The sequence below is a fragment of the Oncorhynchus gorbuscha genome, linkage group LG22, assembly GCF_021184085.1.
Source record: "Oncorhynchus gorbuscha isolate QuinsamMale2020 ecotype Even-year linkage group LG22, OgorEven_v1.0, whole genome shotgun sequence".
NCBI lineage: Eukaryota > Metazoa > Chordata > Actinopteri > Salmoniformes > Salmonidae > Oncorhynchus > Oncorhynchus gorbuscha.
The window spans coordinates 9,159,516-9,183,739 of record NC_060194.1 but is presented as its reverse complement, the minus strand read 5'-3'; the positions used below and the strand labels follow the sequence as shown (position 1 = coordinate 9,183,739).

General features: G+C 43.5%; 1 protein-coding gene across 1 annotated transcript in view; it reads left to right on the top strand.

Annotated features, from left to right (window-relative positions):
* The window catches only part of LOC124009624 (probable G-protein coupled receptor 158), a 100,519-nt gene that overhangs the window by 71,479 nt on the left and 4,816 nt on the right, over positions 1 to 24,224 (top strand). Inside the window, exons 5-10 of the mRNA XM_046321615.1 lie at positions 866 to 934; positions 6,523 to 6,632; positions 8,471 to 8,709; positions 12,578 to 12,716; positions 22,662 to 22,767; positions 23,056 to 23,202. Coding sequence (XP_046177571.1) covers positions 866 to 934; positions 6,523 to 6,632; positions 8,471 to 8,709; positions 12,578 to 12,716; positions 22,662 to 22,767; positions 23,056 to 23,202 — 810 coding nt within the window. The remainder of the gene's footprint in view (positions 1 to 865; positions 935 to 6,522; positions 6,633 to 8,470; positions 8,710 to 12,577; positions 12,717 to 22,661; positions 22,768 to 23,055; positions 23,203 to 24,224) is intronic.

The window sequence follows — 24,224 nt, the reverse complement described above, 5'->3', positions numbered from 1 at the left end:
GAATGAGTGAATGGATGACAATTTCTCTCATGTAATATGATTGTGTAGATCATCCTAGTAACTCTATGACTTACATTTGGCTCATTCATCCCCCTCCTCTCCCCTGTAACTATTCCCCAGGTCGTTGCTGTAAATGAGAACGTGTTCTCAGTCAACTTACCTGGTAAAATAATGTTAAAATAAAATAAATAAAAATGGATGTTACACTACATGGCCAAATGTATGTGGACACCTGCTCTTCAAACATCTCATTCGAAAAATAATGGGCATTAGTATGGAGCTAGTCCCCCCCCTGCTGCTTTAACAGCCTCCACTCTTCTGGGAAAGCTTTCCTCTAGATGTTGGAACATTGCTACGGGGACTTTCTTCCATTGAGCCACACAAGAATTAGATAGGTTGGGCGATTAGGCATGGCTCAAACTTGTCCGTTCCAATTCATCCCAAAGGTGTTAGATGGGGTTGAGCTCAAGGCTCTGTGCAGGCCAGTAAAGTTCTTCCACACCGATCTCGACAAACCACTTCTGTATGGACCTCGCTTTGTGCATTGTCTCTGTTTGTGGCAACTCTGTTGCAAGTACAGAATCGTCTAGAATGTCTACGTGCTTCAGTGGACCCGTTCTCTGAGCTTGTGTGGCCTACCACTTCCTGGTTGAGCAGTTGTTGTTCCTAGACGTTTCCAATTCACAATAACAGCACTTATAGTTGACCGGGGCAGCTTTAGCAAGGCAGCAATTTGACGAACTGACTTGTTGGAAAGGTGGCAAACATTCTACTGCCAATGTTTGTCTATGGAGATTGCATGGCCGAGTGCCCTCTATTGTTCTCTACTGTTGAGTCTCTCTCTCTCTCGCTCTTTTTTTTGTAGAGGATCCGAGCATCTGGTCTTATCCTCCTGGAAGCCATCTTGTTTGGAGCCTTGCTTCTCTACTCTACCGTAAGTCTCCAATTTAGACGTGTGTTTGTTTGTGACTTTGTGTGTGCGTGTGCATTTGTGTGTCTCTGACCGTCTGCATGCCTGTCCATTGTCCACAGTCCCTCTGAATTCATATATCACAGCGATATTTTAAAATGACACAAAAAAACAAGCCACAGACATCCTGGATGACAACACAGCTGGTGTGTGTGAGTAATGCTTTAAAGTGTGTCGTACAGTCCAACCTGGAGCGCCACACAGAGTTTTAACAGACGGGGAGCTTACAGCCAACGTTGCATGGCGTTTTTATGGAGCTACAGGGATTTCAAATTCACTCACTTCAAATACCTTCAATGGCTGCCAACAGCAAAACACAGCTGTCTAGAGAACACATTTGGAAAATTATAAAAGAAAAATGGAAAACAAAGCCAGAGAAGTAAACCACACAGGAGGGACTATTAAAAGTTTGTTGACAAGGGTGAGGTTCGGTGTTGTTGGCTAAAGTAAGCTTTAGAGATTGGGCTTTTCCTCTCAGGCTAGAGTTGTAGCAATGTCTCTGTGGCAGTGTAGTATTTACATAACTTAGTAATAACGTAACTTAGTAAAAACGTAACCTAGGAATAATGCAACTTAGTAATAACTCAACTTTATTATAACGTGATGTAGTAACAACGTAACGTAGGAACAATGTAACATAGTGACAACATGGTAACAACGTTATATTGTAACAATGTTACGTAGTAACCACGTTATGCACTGGGAGACCTCACCTCACCATGTTTTTTTTACTGAACATTATTTTTGTTGCATTCCACACAAATGGGTAGATAAACCTAAGCTTATCAACAATACTACTATGGTTTGGTTGTCATCATTATCGTTGTGATATACTTTTAAACCAGGGGTGCACCACTCCAGTCCTCAAAGTTTCTGCACCTCAGGCTATTCCTGGAACAAAGTGGAGTGACTCCATCCCCCCAAAATATACTTTCCCCTTTTCATCTCTTCTGCCACAGGACCCAGGAACTCCTCACTCCAATGTGCTCATGCAACCCTGGTTATCTCTCTCTATTCTTTCTCTCACTCTCTCTCACCCTCCCTCTCTCTCTTCCACAGTGATGTGCTCTCCTCCTGCTGCTGCTGTCGCCACAGCCGCAGCTTAGTGCAGCTGCTCTGCCGTGGCGCTCAATTTTTAAAGAGTCCGTCAAGTTCTAGTGCAACTTGTATTAAAAATACATCTGCTGGTTAATTTATTGGGAGGAGTTGGGGGTATGGAGAGGGGAAAGAAGAGGAAGCCACCTTAGCAGGTTGATGCTGGAAACAAACATGTAGCTCCCTTCTCTTTCGCTCATTTGAGTGGCCCATGCAAGTTATACTCTGCTGGGTATTGCGTGTGTGTGCTATAGCACGTGTGTGCTTGCGTATATTTGGCCTAGTTGTACGTCTTGTTTGGGACGTGATGTATTTTGACTTGTCATGGAGGAATGTGGGACTTGCTGTTCTACATGGACAGGGCTTGGTTACTACAGAAGCCTGGATACAACTAATACTAGCCGGAGGTTATCAGTACAAGTGAGTTTATTGTCACGAATCTCGCCGAAGGCGGTGCCTCTTCCTGTTCGGGCGGCACTCGGCAGTCGTCGTCGCCGGCCTATTAGCTACCATCGATTCCCTTTCCGTTTGTTTCTGTTTATTGGGTTTAATTGGGTACATCTGTTTTGAGTTAGTTTTTGTTTGTAGGCTATTTAAGGGCACTAGGCCCGCTGGGTATTTGTGCGGGCTTGTTTCCTGTTATCTATGTATGAGTGTGATCAGTATTTTTCCAGACAGGTTTTAGTCCGGTGTATTGTACTGAATTAACTGCTCTCTGCGCTTGACTCCTCCACTCACCATCATTAGAAGTAACATTTAACATGTAACATTTATGAAGAACATGATCAAATGCAGTTAATGAGTATGTAACTGGTGGCTATGTTTGGGAGGGGTATACAATATGAATCCCATTGTTGTCATTTGAGTGTTGTTGTGATGTTGCTGTTGGGCGTGCTGTATGTGTATGTGTGTGTGTGTGTGCGTGCTCTGTACACTGTTACATTTCGCTCCTCAATCAAACTCATAACATTCCCGTTTCTAGCCTCAGATACTACTGTACATTAGGAACATATAAGTAACTTTGAAGGAAACCAACTTGGCAACACATGTATGAAATACAGGAGTCTGTCTCTTGCCTGTGTACCAACCAGTTATTGTGTCTCATAAGTGACTGCAGTCATTTACTTTACCAATAGCGTCACCACTCTAATCCCTCCACATATGGACGTGGCTTTATATACACTTTTCATGACTCGCATGCAAATGGAAAGCTTTGGAACTTTAAAAGCCAGCATACAACCAGGGATGTATGTCAGCTGACTGCAGCAATTCCTTGATGCCCTCGATCACATTTACAGTCATGATGCATGATGAGCAGGAGCCCGTGCTGAAAAGATATTGATAGTATTTCTTCTTAATGTATGGGATATAAATGCATCTTGGACAATTAGGGTACACTCACTTACTTGCTTTTTTATTCCTGGAGGAACATAAACTTAAAGAACTCCAGTGCTGCCAGTCTTGTGTTAATTTTATTGCTTCTGGCCATGACAAGTGGATGCAATTAGGGTGTACTAGTAGTAATTGTGGATCTTTCCTACATTATGCACATGTATTTAAATCCATAGACTGTAGGTGTACCTATTTCCCTATCACCGAGATGAGAGATGTGTGCGTAAATCAAAACTTTGTACAAATGTTCTGTTGACAGTGCTTGATATAGGCAAAACTTTGGGTAAAGGATTAATAATGCAGGCAACTGACATAAGCATCTATGAAGTGCCTAGATGTACTGCTTATGAATGGCCTATGGATGGCCTAATGTGTTATGAAGTCCTTATGCAGGTACCCTTCAAGAAAAGTGCAGCTTAAGCTTGTCATATCATCATGTAAGTGTCCTTATGTATTGCTTATGAATGTGGTATGTATGGGTTATGAATGTGGTATGTATGGGTTATGAATGTGGTATGTATGGGTTATGAATGCGTTATGAAGTCCTTACCTAGGTACCTTTCAGGTAAAGTTTTACCAACATTTTCTTTCAGTGAATTCTGCAGCTAAATAAGGCCTCCTCTCATATCATGGAAGTGTGATATGTGCTTTGCGGGTTGTGTGTGGCACTGTGCCATTGTTTCATCCCATATCCACGAGAACATTTCCCCTGTTTGCGAGTTAAGCAAGCTGGTTGCCGATGTTCTGCCATCTCGCCGCAGGGGACAGGTGCTGTCGCTCTGCTTAATTATAGAGGATACCTGCCATCTCTCAAACGGCCACACTGCATACCTCGAATTGTGGACTATACCATAGAGACAAGATAAAACTGTATCTCTGGGAGCTATAGTGTATATCTGTGGAAATGTGAAGGTTGTACTAAACCTGGATTAGAAATGGTATTTGTTGCCTCTCAAATGCTTTGAGTGTTTTGATTTAGCCAAACTGAAGGGCCAGATGCCTGGGGTTTTCACTTTTTGAGACTATTCCATTGGTTCCATTGTGTCATGCAAGTTCAATCGAGTGCACCTTTAGAATAAAAAAACTTTAAAAACTATTTGAACGCAGGTCTGATTTGTAGAGTACATACAATATGTAAACAAGGAAGGAAATGGGATTGGGTTGGCTATCACACTTATTTGCAGGGATAGGTTGTGAGTATCGTGGAAGAGTCTAAAACCTGGTGCTTGTTATTTTTCTGACAGCCAGCAAAGCAGTTCAGTCTGTGGAGCTGGGACAACAGCTCAACTTGAACATTCTCAAATATGTAGACTAGCTCATGAGAAGGACGTTACTACATTGGCTGACATACTGGTTGTGTGGTTGACATAATAGTTACAGTTGAAGTCAGAAGTTTACATACACCTGAGCCAAATACATTTAAACTCAGTTTTTCACAATTCCTGACATTTAATCCTAGTAAGAATTCCCTGATTTAGGTCAGTTAGGATCACCACTTTATTTTAAGAATGTGAAATGTCAGAATAATAGTAGAGAGAATGATTTATTTCAGCTTTTATTTCTTTCATCACAATCCCAGTGGGTCACAAGTTTACATACACTCAATTAGTATTTGGTAGCATTGCCTTTAAATTGTTTAACTTGGGTCAAACATTTCGGGTAGCCTTCCACAAGCTTCCCACAATAAGTTGGGTGAATTTTGGCCCATTCCTCCTGACAGTGCTGGTGTAACTGATTCAGGTTTGTAGGCCTCCTTGCTCGCACACGCTTTTTCAGTTCTGCCCACAATTTTTTTATAGGATTAAGATCAGAGGTTTGTGATGGCCACTCCAATACCTTGACTTTGTTATCCTTAAGCCATTTTGGCACAACTTTGGAAGTATGCTTGGGGTCATTGTCCATTTGGAAGACCCATTTGCGACCAAGCTTTAACTTCCTTCTTGAGATGTTGCTTCAATACATCCACATAATTTTCCCGCCTCATGATGCCATCTATTTTGTGAAGTGCACCCGTATCTCCTGCAGCAAAGCACCCCCATAACATGATGCTGCCACCCCCGTGCTTCACGGTTGGGATGGTGTTCTTCGACTTGCAAGCCAAACAGTTTGATTTTTGTTTCATCAGACCAGAGGACATTTCTCCAAAATGTACAATCTTTGTCCCCATGTGCAGTTGCAAACTGTAGTCTGGCTTTTTTATGGCGCTTTTGGAGTAGTGGCTTCTTCCTTGCTGAGCGGCCTTTCAGATTATCTCGATATAGGACTTGTTTTACTGTGGGGGGGACAGGTATAGATACCTTTGTACCTGTTTCCTCCAGCATCTTCACAAGGTCCATTGCTGTTGTTCTGGGATTGATTTGTACTTTTCGCACCAAAGTGCGTTCATCTCTATGAGACAGAACACGTCTCCTTCCTGATCGGTATGTCAGCTGCTTGGTCCCATGGTGTTTATACTTGAATACTATTGTTTGTACAGATGAATGTGGTACCTTTAGGCGTTTGGAAATTCCTCTCAAGGATGAACCAGACTTGTGGAGGTCTACAATTTATTTCTGAGGTCTTGGCTGATTTCCAATAAACTCAAATGATATCAATTAGCCTATCAGAAGCTTCTAAAGCCATTACATTTTCTGGAATATTCCAAGCTGTTTAAAGGCACAGTCAACTTAGTGTATGTAAACTCCTGACCTGCTGGAATTATGATACAGTGATTTATAAGTGAAATAATCTGTCTGTTAACAATTGTTGGAAAAATGACTTGTGTCATGCACAAAGTAGATGTCCTAACCGACTTGCCAAATCTATAGTTTGCTAACAAAACATTTGTGGAGTGGTTGAAAAAACAGTTTTAATGACTCCAACCTAAGTGTATGTAAACTTCCGACTTCAACTGTATGTACCGCTGTAGGTATGGGTTTGAATCCAATCCGCTCTAGCACACTCTCCTTGCTTTTTCACCACACTTTTTCACTAGGGAAAATACTAAAGGAGTGGGACTGCCCTACTCTTTTTTTAACATAAATTAAAATATAGTCAAAGTAATGTGCATCTCCACTTGTCTTTAGGTGATGATACTGTACTTCAACCCCAGCATGTTCCGCTGTATCCTCCTGAGATGGGTGCGTCTCCTGGGCTTTGCCACAGCCTACGGAACAGTGATCCTGAAGCTTTATAGGTATGTTTGTATGTTCATTCTATTTTTGGAGTTTGCCAAAGGAACCTAAATCACAAGGGTGTATTCATAAGTACACACAACAACAATATGTTTTGCACCGTAGAAAACGTTTTGCAACTGCATAATCAGGTAGGTCCTTCTCCGTTACGACCTATCCTAGTGAATACACCCCAGATGTATCATGCAGAGAAACCAATGACATATGGCCAAATTGGATAACTTCTGCAGTATTCAGCCCAGAACATTGAGTCCTTCTCCCCCCAATTTTCCCAATGATGCTCCTTGATGAGTTTGCCCTGTGGAGCGCTCTCTCATATCCAGGTTCTTCTCAGAATTGGTCCTGGTTTGCAGTCGTTCTATTTTGCTTCTTAGTAGTCGAAGCGAGAGGACTTAGAGGCAAAGGTAGCACTTTACATCTCAATCACACAGAACTACTTACCGTAGCATAGAGTTTTCTCCACTCTCCTCTTCTGGAAATGAGTTGGCCCTCATGTTGGCCTTTTTACATTTCACTGAGACAGTAGAGAAACAACTCAATCTTACCATGTGTGTGTAAGAAATAGGCGTGTGTGTGTGTGTGTGTGTGTGTGTGTGTGTGTGTGTGTGTGTGTGTGTGTGTGTGTGTGTGTGTGTGTGTGTGTGTGTGTGTGTGTGTGTGTGCGTGCGTGCGTGCGTGCGTGCGTGCGTGCGTGCGTGCGTGCGTGCGTGCGTGCGTGCGTGCGTGTGTGTGTATTTGCGCCTGTGTGTGTGTGTTTGCTCCTGTGTGTTTGGCGGGAGGGGGTACACCCCCACTTCAGTCAGTATAGTTTTGAGAGCAGTGCACAAAAGAGGGGCCAAAGGGCAGCCTGCTACTTCACCTGACAAAATTACCAATTAAATTCCTCCTGGTGTAGAAAGCTCGAACCATGACCTCAGTGTCAGTACCCTCTAGGGGAATCCCACACACAGATCTGAGACAGGATCAATCATGGTTGTTCCCTCTGAGAACCCAAAAGTCAAAATATCTCCTCTGTCACGCCTTGGTCATAGTATTTTGTGTTTTCGTTATATATTTGGTCAGGCCAGGGTGTGACATGGGTTTATTTTGTTGTATTTCGTATTGGGGTTTTATAGTTATTGGGATTGCGGCTGAGTAGAGGTGTAGCATAGGTTTGGCTGCCTGAGGCGGTTCTCAATCAGAGTCAGGTGATTCTCGTTGTCTCTGATTGGGAACCATATTTAGGCAGCCGGGGTTTCCTGTGTATTTCGTGGGTGATTGTTCCTGTCTCTGTGTAGTGTTCACCAGATAGGCTGTAATTAGGTTTTCACGTTCCGTTTGTTGTTTTGTATTTATTTAGTTATTTAATATATTTCGCTATTCGTCATTAAAGAACATGAGTAACTACCACGCCGCATTATGGTCCGACTCTCCTTCAACAAACGAACGCCGTTACATCCTCATTATATATCTATGCTAATCTAGCCCACACGTCTCAGTGAGATACTAGTGCTTGCAGGGGCTTGTAGCAGTACAGGTAGTATAGAACAAGTAATAACCAAAACGATAGAAAGTGCAGTGGTGGAAGGAGTAATGTTGGGATGGTAGTGGTGGTAGTACAGTAGTTGCAGTTAAAGTAGTGTTAGTTGTGTCAAGTTCCATAATTTGTCAAATACATAATGATAAAGCACTAATGAAAAGGATATCTTTACCTGTTTATAACAGAGACCTGTTGGTTATAATCAGTTATATGTTTTTCTCAATGAGAATCATAAAACCACAAAATGATGCCATTAGATGCCAAATTTTGCCTGTTGGGATTTGGGAACAACAAAAACCTTCTCTCTCTTCCCTCCTCCAGGGTGCTGAAGGTGTTCCTGTCCCGTACAGCCCAAAGGACCCCATACATGACCAGCTGGCGGGTGCTGCGTCTGCTGGGGGTCATCTTGCTAGTAGTGCTGTGGTTCCTGGTGGCCTGGACCTCGGCCGTGTGTCAGACACCTGTCCTGACATTGGCTCTTATCAACATGGGCCTCACCCCCGATGGGCTGCAGTTCAGCATGTGCCTGCTCGACCGCTGGGACTACATGATGGCAGTCGGTGAGTTGTGACGGAAGTGTGGACCCCTAGTCAATACCCAGTGGGTAAATGACATCATTAAATCTAAAAATCTGGTTGAAATTATGTAATTGTGACGTTCCGTTTTATGTTTGTAGCGGGTTACGCCAATTGTCATTTTCATTATCTTGGTTTTATAACAGTACCCAGTACCCTGCCCTGTACATTAGTCACTGTTACTAGACGGCTACCACCCCGTACTCTACCCTTCACCTTCCCCCCAGTCTCAGGTCCTGAGTGCTTTGGAGCAAGTTGTTATCAAGGATCTTTCTGTTCATCTTTGCCTCGATCCTGACTAGTCTTCCAGTCCTTGAAAACATCCCCACAGCATGATGCTGCCACCACCATGCTTCGCCATAGGGATGGTGCCAGGTATCCTCCGGACGTGATGCTTCTCATTCTGGCCAAATAGTTCAGTCTTGGTTTCATCAGACCAGAGAATCTTGTTTCTCATGTTCTGAGAGTCTTTAGGTTCCTTTTGGCAAACTCCAAGTGGGTTGTCATGTGCCTTTTACTGAGGAGTGGCTTCCGTCTGGCCATTCTACCATAAAGGCCTGATTGGTGGAGAGCTGTAGTGATGATTGACCTTCTGAAAGGTTCTCCCATCTCCACAGAGGAACTCTAGAGCTCTGTCAGAGTGACCATCGGGTTCTTGGTCACCTCCCTGACCAAGGCCCTTCTCCCATGAATGCTCAGTTTGGCCAGGCGACCAGCTCTAGGAAGAGTCTTGGTGGTTCCAAACTTCTTCCATGTAGGAATGGCACTGTACATACACTGAACAAAATTATAAATGCAACATGTAAAGTGTTGGTCCCATGTTTCATGAGCTGAAATATAAAATCTACTAAATTTTCAATACGCACAAAAAGCTCATTTCTCTCTAATTTTGCCAACAAGTTTGTTTATATCTCTTTTATTGAGCATTTCTCCTTTGACAAGATAATCCATCCATCTGACAGGTGTGGCATGTCAATAATCTGATTAAACAGCATGATAATAACACAGGTGTACCTTGTGCTGGGGACAATTAAAAGCCATTTAAAAATGTGCAGTTTTGTCACACAAAAGAATTCCACAGATATCTCAAGTTTGCTGACTGCAGGAATGTTCACCAGAGCTGTTGGCAGAGAATTGAATGTTAATTTCTCTATCATAAACTGCCTCTAACATCGTTGTAGAGAATTTGGCAGTACGTCCAACCGGCCTCACAACCGCAGACCATGTATAACCCCGCCAGCCCAGGACCTCCACATCCGACTTCTTCACCCGTGGGATCGTCTGAGGGGGGGTGGGGTGTTTGCTGAGGAGTATTTCTGTCTGTAATAAAGCCATTTTCTGGGGAAAAACTCATTCTTATTGGCTGGACCTGACCCCCCAGTGGGTGGACCTGGCTGCCAAGTTGGCGGGCCTATGGTTGCACCCCTGCCCAGTCATGTGAAATTCATATATTAGGGCCTAATTAGGGCCTGACTGATTTCCTTATATAAACTATAACACTGTAAAATCTTCAAAATTGTTGCATGTTGCCTTTATATTTTTGTTCAGAATACATTTATATTCCGGACTCTGGTATTGCTCATTCTAATATTTCTATATTAAAAAATATTATTTTTAGGTATTACTACACTGTTGGAGCTAGGAACATAAGCATTTAGCTACACCCGCAATAATATCTTCAACCAGTAAAATTGTATTTTATTTGATACTAGGCCCTACTCCTATTATCATCGCCACTGGAGCTGTTGTTTGTTTCATCATTCCCAAAAGCCAAACTGTAGGTGGGAACACAAATGGACTCATCCAGTCTCCGAATAACAAGAGAAGAATTGGAGAATTGCCAAGCCCCTTCTAGAGGGGAATGTGACAGGCAGCTGAGACACAGGACCTATCATCCAATCCTTTTTAAAGAGGATGGATCCCTGAGAAGCAATGTGCTCTGCTCTGTCAGAGGACCTTGAGAGAGATATGGACAGCGATGCGGAGAGTGTTTTCACCAACGGATTTGAGATAAGGCGTAAGAACATTGTGCAGCTTCGCAGGGGAGGCAGAGACAGCTAGAGTGCCTGTAAATAGAAATGGTGAAGAGGAGAGATCGGTCTGCGGTCGGGGGTAGGGGGTCAGCCGCCCTGCTGATTGTTCTGACAACTTCTGGAAACGCGTGGGTGATATCCACCCTTCTAAGGTGCTAAGGTGCTGTACAGGAAAATAATTTTAAAAAGAGAACATACAATAATGATAAAAATGATTTATCAGTTAATGAAAAAAGTGTTGATCTAATAAGAAATGACTTATTCCTCCCACCAGCATTTACAAACAGCTCACCATGCATACTGATGACATATTAAATAGCTTATAATTAGTCATCATGATTCACAAAACATTAATAATAATACACTCTAATCACTATTTACAGATGACAATCCACAATCCGACATGATCCCTGTTGTCTTTGGTGTTAATTATTGAATGAATGTAAATTAGGGCTGTTTTTATGGGCAGACAATAGAGGGCAATTCTGAGAATGTAGAACAAAGGAAAGATGAGAGACTCGGACTGCTTTACAGTTCTGATAACAGTTCTTGGAAATGGAATATAAATTAGCATCACCGTTATGGGCTCCCGAATAACAGTGAATCAGTCAGTTGGTAGAGCATAACGCCAGGGTAGTGGGTTCAATCCCCGGGACCACCCATACGTAGAATGTATGCACACATGACTGTAAGTCGCTTTGGATAAAAGCGTCTGCTAAATGGCATATATTATTATTATTATTATAAGTGGGTCGTATTCATTTGGGCATGCAACGGAAAATGTTTTAAACAGTTTTGAGCTGTTCTGAGAATAGTTCTAAAAACATAGAATAAAGGAGAGACGAGAGACTTGGACTGTCTTACAGTTCTGAGACCAGTTCGGAGAACTTAGGATAATGCCAGTTCTAAGTACAGTTCTTAGAATGTAGAATAAACCAAGATGAGAGACTCAGACTTCCTTTCTCTTTGCTAACTACCAGCTACCTTTGGACAATAGAGAGGATCTCTATCCAGCAGGAGATCTGTCAATGAGGCAGTGGGCTGGCAGTCAAGCAGTGGGAAATCACTGTTGACAGAAAGGGGAACTCTCACGGGCACAGCAAAATTAGTAACTGTCAGTGGCTAGTGACTACATGATGTGCAGCCATCAACACTTGACAGGCTGAGGTCCTTGAATTTTGCCAATTCTTTCCTGCTGAATTGTGGCCTTTTCAAAACGGACAGGACATGAGGATAGGGCTGTGACGATTATGGAATTTTGGATAACGATTGATTGTCATGTAAATGGTCACGGTTATGGTCATAAATGTCATTTTTGTATAACTTTTTTTCAGCTTGTAATGTATCATAATGCATATTTGAACATTTGTTAAGACATACCTAATGAATACAACACAGCTTTGATGACACCCCTGTCTCAAAAACAAGTGGGTGACCGTGCCATTTTGCTCATAAAATTATTACAACTTTTACCCACTTCATGTGAAAATGAAAAACTGCTATTGAGTAAACTATATCTACTTGAATTTGAAGTTGAATCCCTCCTTCTCCTAAAATGTATGTATTATGACAATTTTTTTTTTTTTACACAATCATATGATAATTGTGCCAGCCCTACACGTGGAGACCCTTGAATTGTATTGCTAAATAACAAGTTACATGTATGCCATTTTGTGCAAACCAAAGCAAACAATGGTTGTCGTAAATAATGCAGATCTTACAGAATATCATTTTAAATTTCCAGTCATTGTATGTTGTGTATCTCTACTATTTGTGTGTTAGAGTTAAGGACAATGAATTGTTGACCTCTCCTTATCTAGCTGAGTTCCTGTTTCTCCTGTGGGGAGTGTACCTCTGCTATGCTGTCCGGACCGTACCGTCAGCCTTCCATGAACCACGCTACATGACTGTTGCCATATACAATGAACTCCTCATATCGGCAATATTCCACACCATTAAGTAAGTAATAAGAGAGAGAAAGAGAGAGAATCCATACTGTGTATGCCCTTACAAATGTGTGACAGTATAGTTTATAATCATAATCAAGAAGCGATATAGGCCTCTAAGCAGGAGAATAACAGGAGAAGAACATCCCCAGTTAAAAGGCAGGATAGAGCGCTCCCTCCCATCAAGCAAATGAATAGTCAGCAGGACAGCTTGGATAAGCCACTTGAACAGAGGTGAATAAAATATGCCTGCACCAGGCAGACAGTGCATAAATCTGCCAAGGCTTAAAATAAACTCCTTATGCCCTGTAACTGTTCCTCTACTTGAATCTGCTGGTGGAGCTGACACTGGTTGGTGGCACTGGCTTGATGAGCCACCTCCTCATTTGACCACCAGGAGAACTACAAGTGTGTTTGGGGAAGGGGGGTGGGGGGAAAGAGGGTTGTGTGTGTGTGTGAGAGAGAGGGTCGTGTGTGTGCTGCTCACAAACAGCTGGGTCCAATTAATACCTTTTACAAATCCCAATGAAAGGGATTGGTGTACGTACAGTATGAGCATAAACAAGTCTATTGTCATGCGTAACAAACCAGCAAGGTTATGGCATACCCATCAATTTAACCCCGGGGTTGTATCTGAAGAGGTTATATAACATGCTGTCATGCCTCACCCAATAACAAACCAGCTGTGATTGAATATGCCTACATTGAATATTACAACAGTGACGGGAGGGGAGGGGAGGGGGGGGGGAATCGATTACTGTAAATCTGTCCCCTAAATGTAAAATTCTAAACAGCACCCTTATGAATGTCTCAGATGAACCGAACCCCAAAAAGAAACTCTTCGCCATCTCTGAGGGATCGGAGAGAGCAGCTAGGTTGCTGGAGCCCAGAGATAAGGGCTGGCAGACTAAGGGAGGAGAGGAGGAGGGGCTGGAGGGAGGAGAGGAGGAGGGAATGGAGAGAGGAGAGGAGGAGGGGATTGAGGGAGGAGAGGAGGAGAGGAGGAGGGATGGAGGGAGTCGTGATGTTGCTTTTCAACCAATGCCAAAAACATGACTAAGACTGCTGAACTCTATTTCTTGAACTGCATTGTTGGTTAAGGGCTTGTAAGTAAGCATTTCACGGTATTCGGCGCACATGACAAATACGATTTGACTAACATGATTAATGAGGTTGAATCTTATTATTGGAGGAGCAGTTGATAGAGGGATGGAGGGACGGAAGGACAGAGACTTTTGTGGCACCTTGACCACCGTCCCTCGGCGCCATGATCCCCGTTGAATTAGTCAAGGATATGAAAAAGCCCAAATTCTTGTAAATTCACTTGCCTCATTTAAAGTTTGACGCTTAGCCCTTATCCTAACCTTAAACTTAATCCGTACCTTAGCCCTAACTCTAACCCTAATCCACAGAATTGTCTAGAATGTAATTTTATGCTGTAGCGTTAAGATTTCCCTTCAATGGAACTAAGGGGCCTAGCCCGAACCATGAAAGGACAGCCGCAGACCATTATTCATTTTCCACCAAACTTTACAGTTGCCACTATGCATTGGGGCAGGTAGCGTTCTCCTGGCATCCACCAAACCCAGATTCGTCCATCGGACTGCCAGATGGTGAAGTGTGATTCGTCACTCCAGAGAATGCTTTTCCAATGCTCCAGAGTCCAATGGCGGCAAGCTTTACACCAGTCCAGCTGATGCTTGGCATTGAGCATGATATACTTAGGCTTGTGTACGGCTGCTCGGCCATGGAAACGCATTTCATAAAGCTCCCGATGAACAGTTTTTGTGCTGAAGTTGCTTCCAGAGGACAGACGACTGCTACGCGCTTCAGCACTCAGAAGTCCCGTTCTGTGAGCTTGTGTGGCTTACCACTCCGCGGCTGAGCAGTTGTTGCTCCTAGACGTTTCCACTTCAGAATAACAGCACTTACAGTTGACCGAGGCAGTTCTAGCAGGGCAGAAATTTGATGAACTGAAAGGTGGCATCCTATGCCACGTTGAAAGTCACTGAGCTCTTCAGTATGGGTCATTCTAATGCCCATGTTTGTCTATGAAGATTGCATGGCTGTGTGCTCGATTTTATACACTTGTCAGCAACGGGTGTGGCTGAAATAACCGAATCCACTCATTTGAAGGGGTGTCCAGATACTTTTGTATATATAGTGTATATGCAGAGTACGATAGAATCGAATATGGGATGAAACAACAAGGACTGTACCTAATAATGACCTAATAACCATGTATTCCATAGTAACACCAGCTTAATGACTAGCATGACAATAGCACAGTAAGAATAATGTGTGTCTGGGAATGCCACTGTGCTAGAGCAGAGTCCAGATTCTACTACTTGACAGAGGTGCTGCAGATAAAGTTGAGCTCCTGGGTGTCAGGCAGACTAACCCACTGGTGACATCCATCTCTTTTTACTGCCCCGGTTCTCACCAGTCAGGTTCTCCCACAGTTCTCCATGGCAGTCCCATTTCCTGGAGCCCAGTTGTGGTGGCTGGTGGGCTCTTCACTGACCCCGAACCACTGCAGCTAGAGTGCAGAGCCCAGTGAGCATGTAGTTAAGTTCCTTGCTCAAGGGAATATTGACATTAGGTGGCACCTGAAATATACAGTAAGACACACCTACTCATTCAAGGGCTTTTATTTGTACTATTTTCTACTTTGTAGAATAATAATGAAGACATCGAAACTATGAAATAACACGTATGGAATCATATAGTAACCAAAAAGTGTGAAACAAATCCAAATATATTTTATATTTGAGATTCTTCAAAGTAGCCACCCTTTGCCTTTGTAATGAATGTCATCGGGAGAAGGAGAAAAGGACAAAGGTGCAGCTTGGTAAGTATTCATAATACGGTTAATAAATACGAACACTTGAACAAAACCAACAAACTAACAGTTCTGCAAAGTGCAATACACAAAACAACTACCCACAAACACAGATGGGAACAGGCTACCTAAGTATGGTTCTCAATCAGAGACAACGATTGACAGCTGCCTCTGATTAGGAACCATACCAGGCCAAACACATAGAAATACAACACACAGAACAAAACATAGAATGAAAAATACAGAATTCCCACCCCATCTCACGCCCTGACCAAACCAAAATAGAGACGTAACAAAGGAACTAAGGTCAGGACGTGACAGCCTTGATGACAGCTTTGCACACTCTTGGCATTCTCTCAACCAGCTTCATAATGTAGTCACCTGGAATGCATTTCAATTAACAGGTGTGCCTCATTAAAAGTTCATTTGTGGAATTTCTTTCCTTCTTAATGCAATGGAACCAATCAGTTGTGATGTGACAAGGTAGGGTTGGTATACAGAAGACAGCCCTATTTGGTAAATGTCCATATTATGGCAAGAACAGCTCAGATAAGATAAATGACAGTCCATCATTACTTTAACACATGAAGGTCAGTCCATCCAGAACATTTTAAGAACCTAGAAAGTTTCTTCAAATGCAGTCGCAAAACCACAAGCGCTATGATGAAATTGACTCTCCTGAGGACCGTCACAGGAAAGGAAGACCCATAGTTACCTCTGCTGCAGAGGAAAAGTTCATTAGAGTTACCAGCCTCAGAAATTGCAGCCCAAATAAATGCTTTACAGAGTTCAAGTAACAGACACTTCTTAACATCAACTATTCAGAGGAGACTGCGTGAATCAAGCCTTCATGGTCAAATTTCTGCAAAGAAACAACTATTAATGGACACAGATAATAAGAAGAGACTTGCTTGGGCCAAGAAACACGAGCATTAGACCGGTAGAAATCTATCGTTTGGTCTGATGAGTCCAAATTTGAGATTTTTGGTTCCAACCGCTGTATTTTTGTGAGACGCAGAATAGGTGAGCGGACGATATCTGCATGTGTGGTTCCCACCGTGAAGCATGGAGGAGGAGGTGTGATGGTGCTTTGCTGGTGACACTGTCAGTGATTTATTGAGAATTCAAGGCACACTTAATCAGCATTGTTCCCACGCATTCAGCAGTGAAATCCCATCCCATCTGGTTTGTGCCATTTGTCTTTCAACAGGACAATGACCCAAAACACACCTCCAGGCTGTGTAAGGGCTATTTGACCAAGAGGAATGGAGTGCTGCATCAGATGACCTGGCCTCCACAATCACCTGACCTCAACCCAATTGTGATGGTTTAGGATGAGTTGGATCACAGAGTGAAGGAAAAGCAGCCAACAGGTGCTGAGCATATTTGGGAACTCCTTCAAGAGTTGGGAGAATGCCAAGAATGTGCAAAGCTTTCATCAAGGCAAAGGGTGGCTCCTTTGAATAATCTCAAATATATTTTGATTTGTTTCACACTTCTTTGGTTGTATTATTTCTCCTTCCAGACCCATATCAAACATCTCCAATCGAAAATCAAATCAAGAATCGGCTTTCTATTCCACAACAAAGCCTCCTTCACTCACGCTGCCAAGCTTACCCTAGTAAAACTGACTATCCTACCGATCCTCGACTTCGGCGACGTCATCTACAAAATTGCTTCCAACACTCTACTCAGCAAACTGGATGCAGTTTATCACAGTGCCATCCGTTTTGTCACTAAAGCACCTTATACTACCCACCACTGCGACTTGTATGCTCTAGTCGGCTGGCCCTCGCTACATATTCGTCGCCAGACCCACTGGCTTCAGGTCATCTACAAGGCCATGCTAGGCAAAGCTCCGCCTTATCTCAGCTCACTGGTCACGATGGCAACACCCATCCATAGCACGCGCTCCAGCAGGTGTATCTCATTGATCATCCCTAAAGCCAACACCTCATTCGGCCGCCTTTTGTTCCAGTACTCTGCTGCCTGTGACTGGAACGAATTGCAAAAATCGCTGAAGTTGGAGACTTTTATCTCCCTCACCAACTTCAAACATCTGCTATCTGAGCAGCTAACCGATCGCTGCAGCTGTACATAATCTATTGGTAAATAGCACACCCATTTTCACCTACCTCATCCCCACAGTTTTTATTTATTTACTTTTCTGCTCTTTTGCACACCAATATCTCTACCTGTACATAATCATCTGATCATTTATCACTCCAGTGTTAATCTGCAATATTGTAATTATTCGCCTACCTCCTCATGCCTTTTGCACACATTGTATATAGACTCCCCTTTTTTTCTCTGTGTTATTGACTTGTTAATTGTTTACTCCATGTGTAACTCTGTGTTGTCTGTTCACACTGCTATGCTTTATCTTGGCCAGGTCACAGTTGCAAATGAGAACCTGTTCTCAACTAGCCTACCTGGTTAAATAAAGGTGAAATAAAAAGTAATAAAAAATACAAATTTCATAGTTTTAATGTCTTCACTATTATCTACAATGTAGAAAATAGTAAAAATAAAGGAAAACCCTTGAATGAGCAGGTGTGTCCAAAACTTTTGACTGATACTGTAGGTGCCAGCAACCCTCCAGTTGCCAGCTCACTCCCTCCTGATTTTTCATCCTGTCAGTACTTTGATTTTGAACCGGCCACAAGGCTATGACATATAACTACTATATCAACAGTGATTTGTAGAATATTTTATGATGGATTGTGTGATTGAGATTGCTTACCGTTGTAGCAGATAAACCAAATATGTAGACCTTAGCATCAGTGATCTTTCCAACAAATACTTTTTCTCATAAACACACATTCCTCCTTCCCTATTTAACACTGTAAGTGTTATCTGACCACTATCACTTTCTTAACACTGTGCCCTTCTCCAGCCTGCTTCAGTATAGCCACTGTCCACAGTTTTAGTCAGCCTGTCCATGTCCTCCGTGTTGTCTATGGTGGCCAAGTCAATGTACTTGTCTCTGCAGTAACGCTGTGCTTTAGTCCACAGCTTGTTTTCGTTCAGAAAGTGATACTCTTCATGAAGGGAAAGGGAAAACTTGTTGTTAGGGGTTAACTGTCTTGCTCAAGGGCAGAACGGCAGATTCTCCCACTTTTCCGGCTCAGGGATTCAAACCAACAACCAAAAGTTACTGGCCCAACGTTCTTAACCGCTAGGCTAAGCATACATCTGAGCCAGGGGTTCCATAGTGCTCAAACAGAGAATCCAACAGCCTTGTGCACTGTCTATCAGATTTGAAAGAACACATCAAATGTCAAGAAATGTTTAATGCAAAGGGTAAGTTGAAGAAGAGTGGTAAAGAAAAGAGAAGGTAACTCTGCACTGGAAGGTGTGGGTCTCTCCTGCTGAGGTGTGGAAGAGGACAGCACATCTGGGGTTTTTGCCATTGTTCCAGTGAGTTACCGATGAGGATCTCAGCGCCGTCGAGCTTCTCAGGATTGTGGTATCCTCTGTTGGTGAGAAAAACAGCAGTCACTCTGTACACACCCAGCAGGTCATCTCTCCACCAGAGGTTGGTGTCCTTCTTAGTGAAGCTGCATATCCAGGAATATACTGGGTTTCAATTTCCGATTATTGGCATAAGAAGCTTCATATTCACCAAACTGTGATGACTGAGTGGCCACTCGTTTCAACGCCACGTTTACTATTGGGGTACTTCCTAATAACACAACTCCCATTAAAGAGCAGAGAGACTCCACTGCATAGGTAGTGGTGGAGCAAAGTCTTGAGTTTGCATGCATCCTGGTACTTTTGTCTTCCCACACTGTTTTTTTTGCTCCATGCAAATCATGCAAATGTTTGTTTTTCCTGCTATTTGGTATTAATTAGGATCCCCATTAGCTGCTGCTTTTTCAAAAAATCTTATTCTCTGCTGCCTGTGACTGGAACAAATTGCAAAAATAGCTGAAGGGAGTCTTTTATCTCCCTCACCAACTTCAAACATCTGCTATCTGAGCAGCTAACCGATCGCTGCAGCTGTACATAGTCTATCGGTAAATAGCCCACCCAATTTTACCTACCTCATCCCCATACTGTTTATATTTATTTACTTTTCTGCTTTTTTGCACACCAATATCTCTACCTGTACATGACCATCTGATCATTTATCATTCCAGTGTTAATCTGCAAAATTGTAATTATTCGCCTACCTCCTCATGCCTTTTGCACACAATGTATATAGCCTTTTTTTTGTACTGTGTTATTAACTTGTTAATTGTTTACTCCATGTGTAACTTTGTGTTGTCTGTTCACACCGCTATGCTTTATCTTGACCAGGTCGCAGTTGCAAATGAGAACTTGTTCTCAACTAGCCTACCTGGTTAAATAAAGGTGAAGTAAATAAAACAAATAAAAAAAATAGGATTCCAATAAGTAAAAAATCATGTTAGAATCCTAAATAAAAATGTATCCGATTTTGGAACCTGTCAAATAGGGTTTGTTTTATTATTTTAGATTCTAATACTATTTTTTATTGAAATGCTGAAGGATTAGGGTAAAAATGTGTTCTTTATTAGCAGATTGGGAAATATTATTATTTATTTTTTTAGGGACAAATGTAAGTTCAGATAGGGAGACAGATATAGAGAAGGGTACAGAAAGTGGTTTAGGGAAGACAGTCGGCCGAGCCGGGGCTCGAACCCCCGTCGAGGAGGGGGCATGGAAACACGTTGTTTCCATGTGGTTGATACCACTCCATTGACTCCATTCCAGCCATCATTATGAGCCGCCCTCCCCTCAGCAGCCTCCTCTGCACCCTTGTCACTTGAGATGGTGACCCTATAGTGGGAAACCACTGGCAATGTCCCCTCTAACCAGTACCTACCTTATATAAACAAAAGTTTGTGGACACCCCTTCAAATTAGGGGATTTGGATATTTTAGCCACACCCGTTGTTGGCAGGTGTAAAAATTGAGCACATCGCCATGCAATCTCCATAGACAAACATTGACAGTAGAATGGCCTTACCGAAGAGCTCAGTGACTTTCAACGTGGCACCGTCATAGGATGCCACCTTTCCAGCTGCGAAGTGGTTGTCACGTTCGTTGAATGGAGGAGACCAAGTGATATGAATACATGTTACTTTTAATAAAGACGGACATTAAACAAACTATACAAAATAACAAAACTAACATGAAGCTATAATATAAAATGTGCAGACACAGGCAACTAGACATAGACAATGACCCACAAATTACCCAAAGAATATGGCTGCCTAAATATGGTTCCCAGTCAGAGACAACGATAAACAGCTGCCTCTGATTGAGAACCAATCCAGGCAACCATAGACATACAAAACACCTAGATAGTAAACAACTGCATAAACATACAAAATCCCTAGACAGAACAAAAACACATATATCACCCATGTCACACCCTGACCTAACCAAAATAACAAAGAAAACAAAGAATACTACGGTCAGGACATGACAGTGGAAGAAAACAAGCAGAACGGGACCGCCGAGTTCTGAAGCGCATCAGCACAAGAACGTCAGCACAATAACTGTTTATCGGGTGTAACGGTTTTCTTTTGGTGAAGTAGAGGCGGACCAAAATGCAGCGTGGTTGTTATCCATTGTACTTTAATAAAGAAACTGTACACGAATAAACTAACAAAACAACAAACGTGCGAAAACCTAAAACAGTCCTATCTGGTGCAAAACACAGAGACAGGAACAATCACCCACAAACACACAGTGAAAACCAGGCTACCTAAATATGGTTCCCAATCAGAGACAATGACTAACACCTGCCTCTGATTGAGAACCATATCAGGCCAGACATAGAAATAGACAAACAAGAGATCCAACATAGAATGCTCACTCAGATGACACCCTGACCAACCAAAACATAGAAACATACAAAGCAAACTATGGTCAGGGTGTGACAGTACCCCCCCCCAAGGTGCGGACTCCGGCCGCAAAACCTGAACCTATTGGGGAGGGTCTGGGTGGGCATCTGTCCGCAGTGGCGGCTCTGGTGCTGGACGTGGCCCCCACTTCACTGTAGTCTTAGTCCCCCACCTTGTCCGCTTCCGTGGCCTCCTAGCCACAGCGAACCTACTTAATGACCCCACTTGACTGAGGCGCGGCAGCTCGGGACAGAGGGGTGGCAGCTCGGGACAGAGGGGCGGCAGCTCGGGACAGAGGGGCGGAAGCTCGGGACAGAGGGGCGGAAGCTCGGGACAGAGGGGCGGAAGCTCGGGACAGAGGGGCGGAAGCTCTGGCGCCTCTGGGCTGAGCGGCTGCGGCTCCTCTGGGCTGAGGGGCTCCGGCGCCTCTGGGCTGAGGGACTCCGGCGCCTCTGGGCTGAGGGGCTCCGGCGCCTCTGGGCTGAGGGACTCCGGCGCCTCTGGGCTGAGGGGCTCCGGCGCCTCTGGGCGGAAGACTCCGGCAGCAGCGCCGGACAGGCGGGAGACTCCGGCAGCGCTGGAGAGGAGAAGGCTCCGGCAGCGCTGGACAGGCGGGAGCCCCTGTAAGGATGTGACGGATTGCCCGGACCGTGCAGGCGCACTGGAGCTTTTGAGCACCGAGCCTGTCCAACCTTACCCGGTTGAATGGTCCCGGTCGCCCTGCCAGTGCGGCAAGGTGGAATAGCCCACACTGGGCTATGCAGGCAAACCGGGGACACCGTGCGCAAGGCTGGTGTCATGGAAGCCGGCCCAAGGAGACGCACTGGAGACCAGATGCGTAGAGCCGGCTTCATGGCACTTGGCTCGATGCCCACTCTAGCCCGGCCGATACGCCTATAGGATTGATTTCCAAAAGGGGGAAAAAATAGTCCAATAAGATTCCAATAGATTTTTGACAATGACATAACATTTTATAGGATTTTGAGAATCCAAGAGGATCCATTAGGATTACTTTTGATTTACAAAAGGAAAAGAATAAGCCAATAGGACTCTGGATAGGATTCGGATAGAAGTGACACACAATAGGATTGTGAGAATCCTATAGGATTCTATTGGGGGAAAAAAATCACAAAACAGGTTCTTTGACTAGGGTTGTGAGTTCCAACCTTGCTCAGGGCAGAATGGAATGCACTCTGTTACACTTCAATAAAATTGTCCTATCTGTTGCTATCTATCTGCAGGTTCACTCTGGCCCCTCTGTGGCACCCAGACTGGATGCTCATGCTGGTCTTCGCTCACACACACCTCACCGTGACTGTGACTTTGGGGCTTCTGCTTGTTCCAAAGGTAACCCTGCTCTCTCTCCTCTCCCTTTCCCCTGAATACATGAGCATTACATTTTACAGCTTCTTACTGCAATAATAATTATGGTATTGTGATTTAAGTGCACATCTGGGTATTTTTAAGTCTTAGTGGGGAATAAACCGTTCATTTCTCAAGATTTAATTAGATGACAATTAGGAACAGTGGGATGATGTCAATGTTTCCTCCTGAAAATACAAGCACGCCGTGAACAAATGCACTATAACATTTTAAATAATGTCACCCTAAGTAGGTTTTTTCCCCTCTCGTTAGTTTCTGTCCACAGGGACTCAGGCAAGGGATGACATTGCCACCGAAGCCTATGAGGAGGAGCTGGACATGGGCCGGTCTGGGTCCTACCTCAACAGCAGCATCACCTCAGCCTGGAGTGAGCACAGCCTGGACCCTGAGGACATACGTGTGAGCAGGGTCCCTCTCTCTTTTTTTGTTCTGTAAACAAATCAAATAAAATGTTATTTGTCACATGCATTGTAAGGTCTACACAACAGGTATACAGTAAAATGCTTACTTACAAGCCAACAATGCAGTTTTATGACAAAAAAAGTGTTAAGAACGTATTTACTCAAATAAACTGAAGTGAAAAATACGAAAAATAATTAATTAAAGAGCAACAATAAAATAACAGTAGGAAGGCTGTATACAAGGGGTGCTGGTACAGAGTCAATGTGCGGGGGCACAGGTTAGTCGAGGTAATTGAGGTAATATGTACATGTAGGTAGAGGTAAAGTGACTATGCATAGATAATAAACAGAGAGTAGCAGCAGCGTAAATGAATGTAGTCCTGGTAGCCATTTGATTAGCTGTTCAGGAGTCTTACGGCTAAGGGATAGAAGCTGTTAAGAAGCCTTTTGGAAACCTAGACTTGGCGCTCCGTTACCACTTGCCAATCGGTAGCAGAGAGAACAGTCTATGACTAGGGTGGCTGGAGTCTTTGGCAATTTTTAGGGCCTTCCTCTGACACCGCCTGGTATAAAGGTCCTGGGTGGCAGGAAGCTTGGCCCCAGTGATATACTGAGCCGTACGCACTATCCTCTGTAGTGCCTTGTGGTCGGAGACCATACCAGGCGGTGATGCAACCATTCAGGATGCTCTCGATGGTGCAGCTGTAGAAACTTTTGAGGATGTAAGGACCCATGCCAAATAATTTCAGTCTCACTATTTCGTTTTTACTTGTCAGCAGGAATCAGGAAGTTATGGCCAGATTTGCCAAATGGAGGCTCGAGGGAGAGCTTTGTACATGTCTCTGTGTGTGGAGTAAAGGTGGTCTAGAGTTTTTCCCTCTTGTTGCACATGTAACATGCTGGTAGAAATTAGATAAAATGGATTTAAGTTTCCCTAAAGTCCCCGGTCACTAGGAGTGTTGCCTCAGCATGAGAATATTCTTGTTTGCTTATGGCCTTATTCAGCTCGTTGAGTGCGGT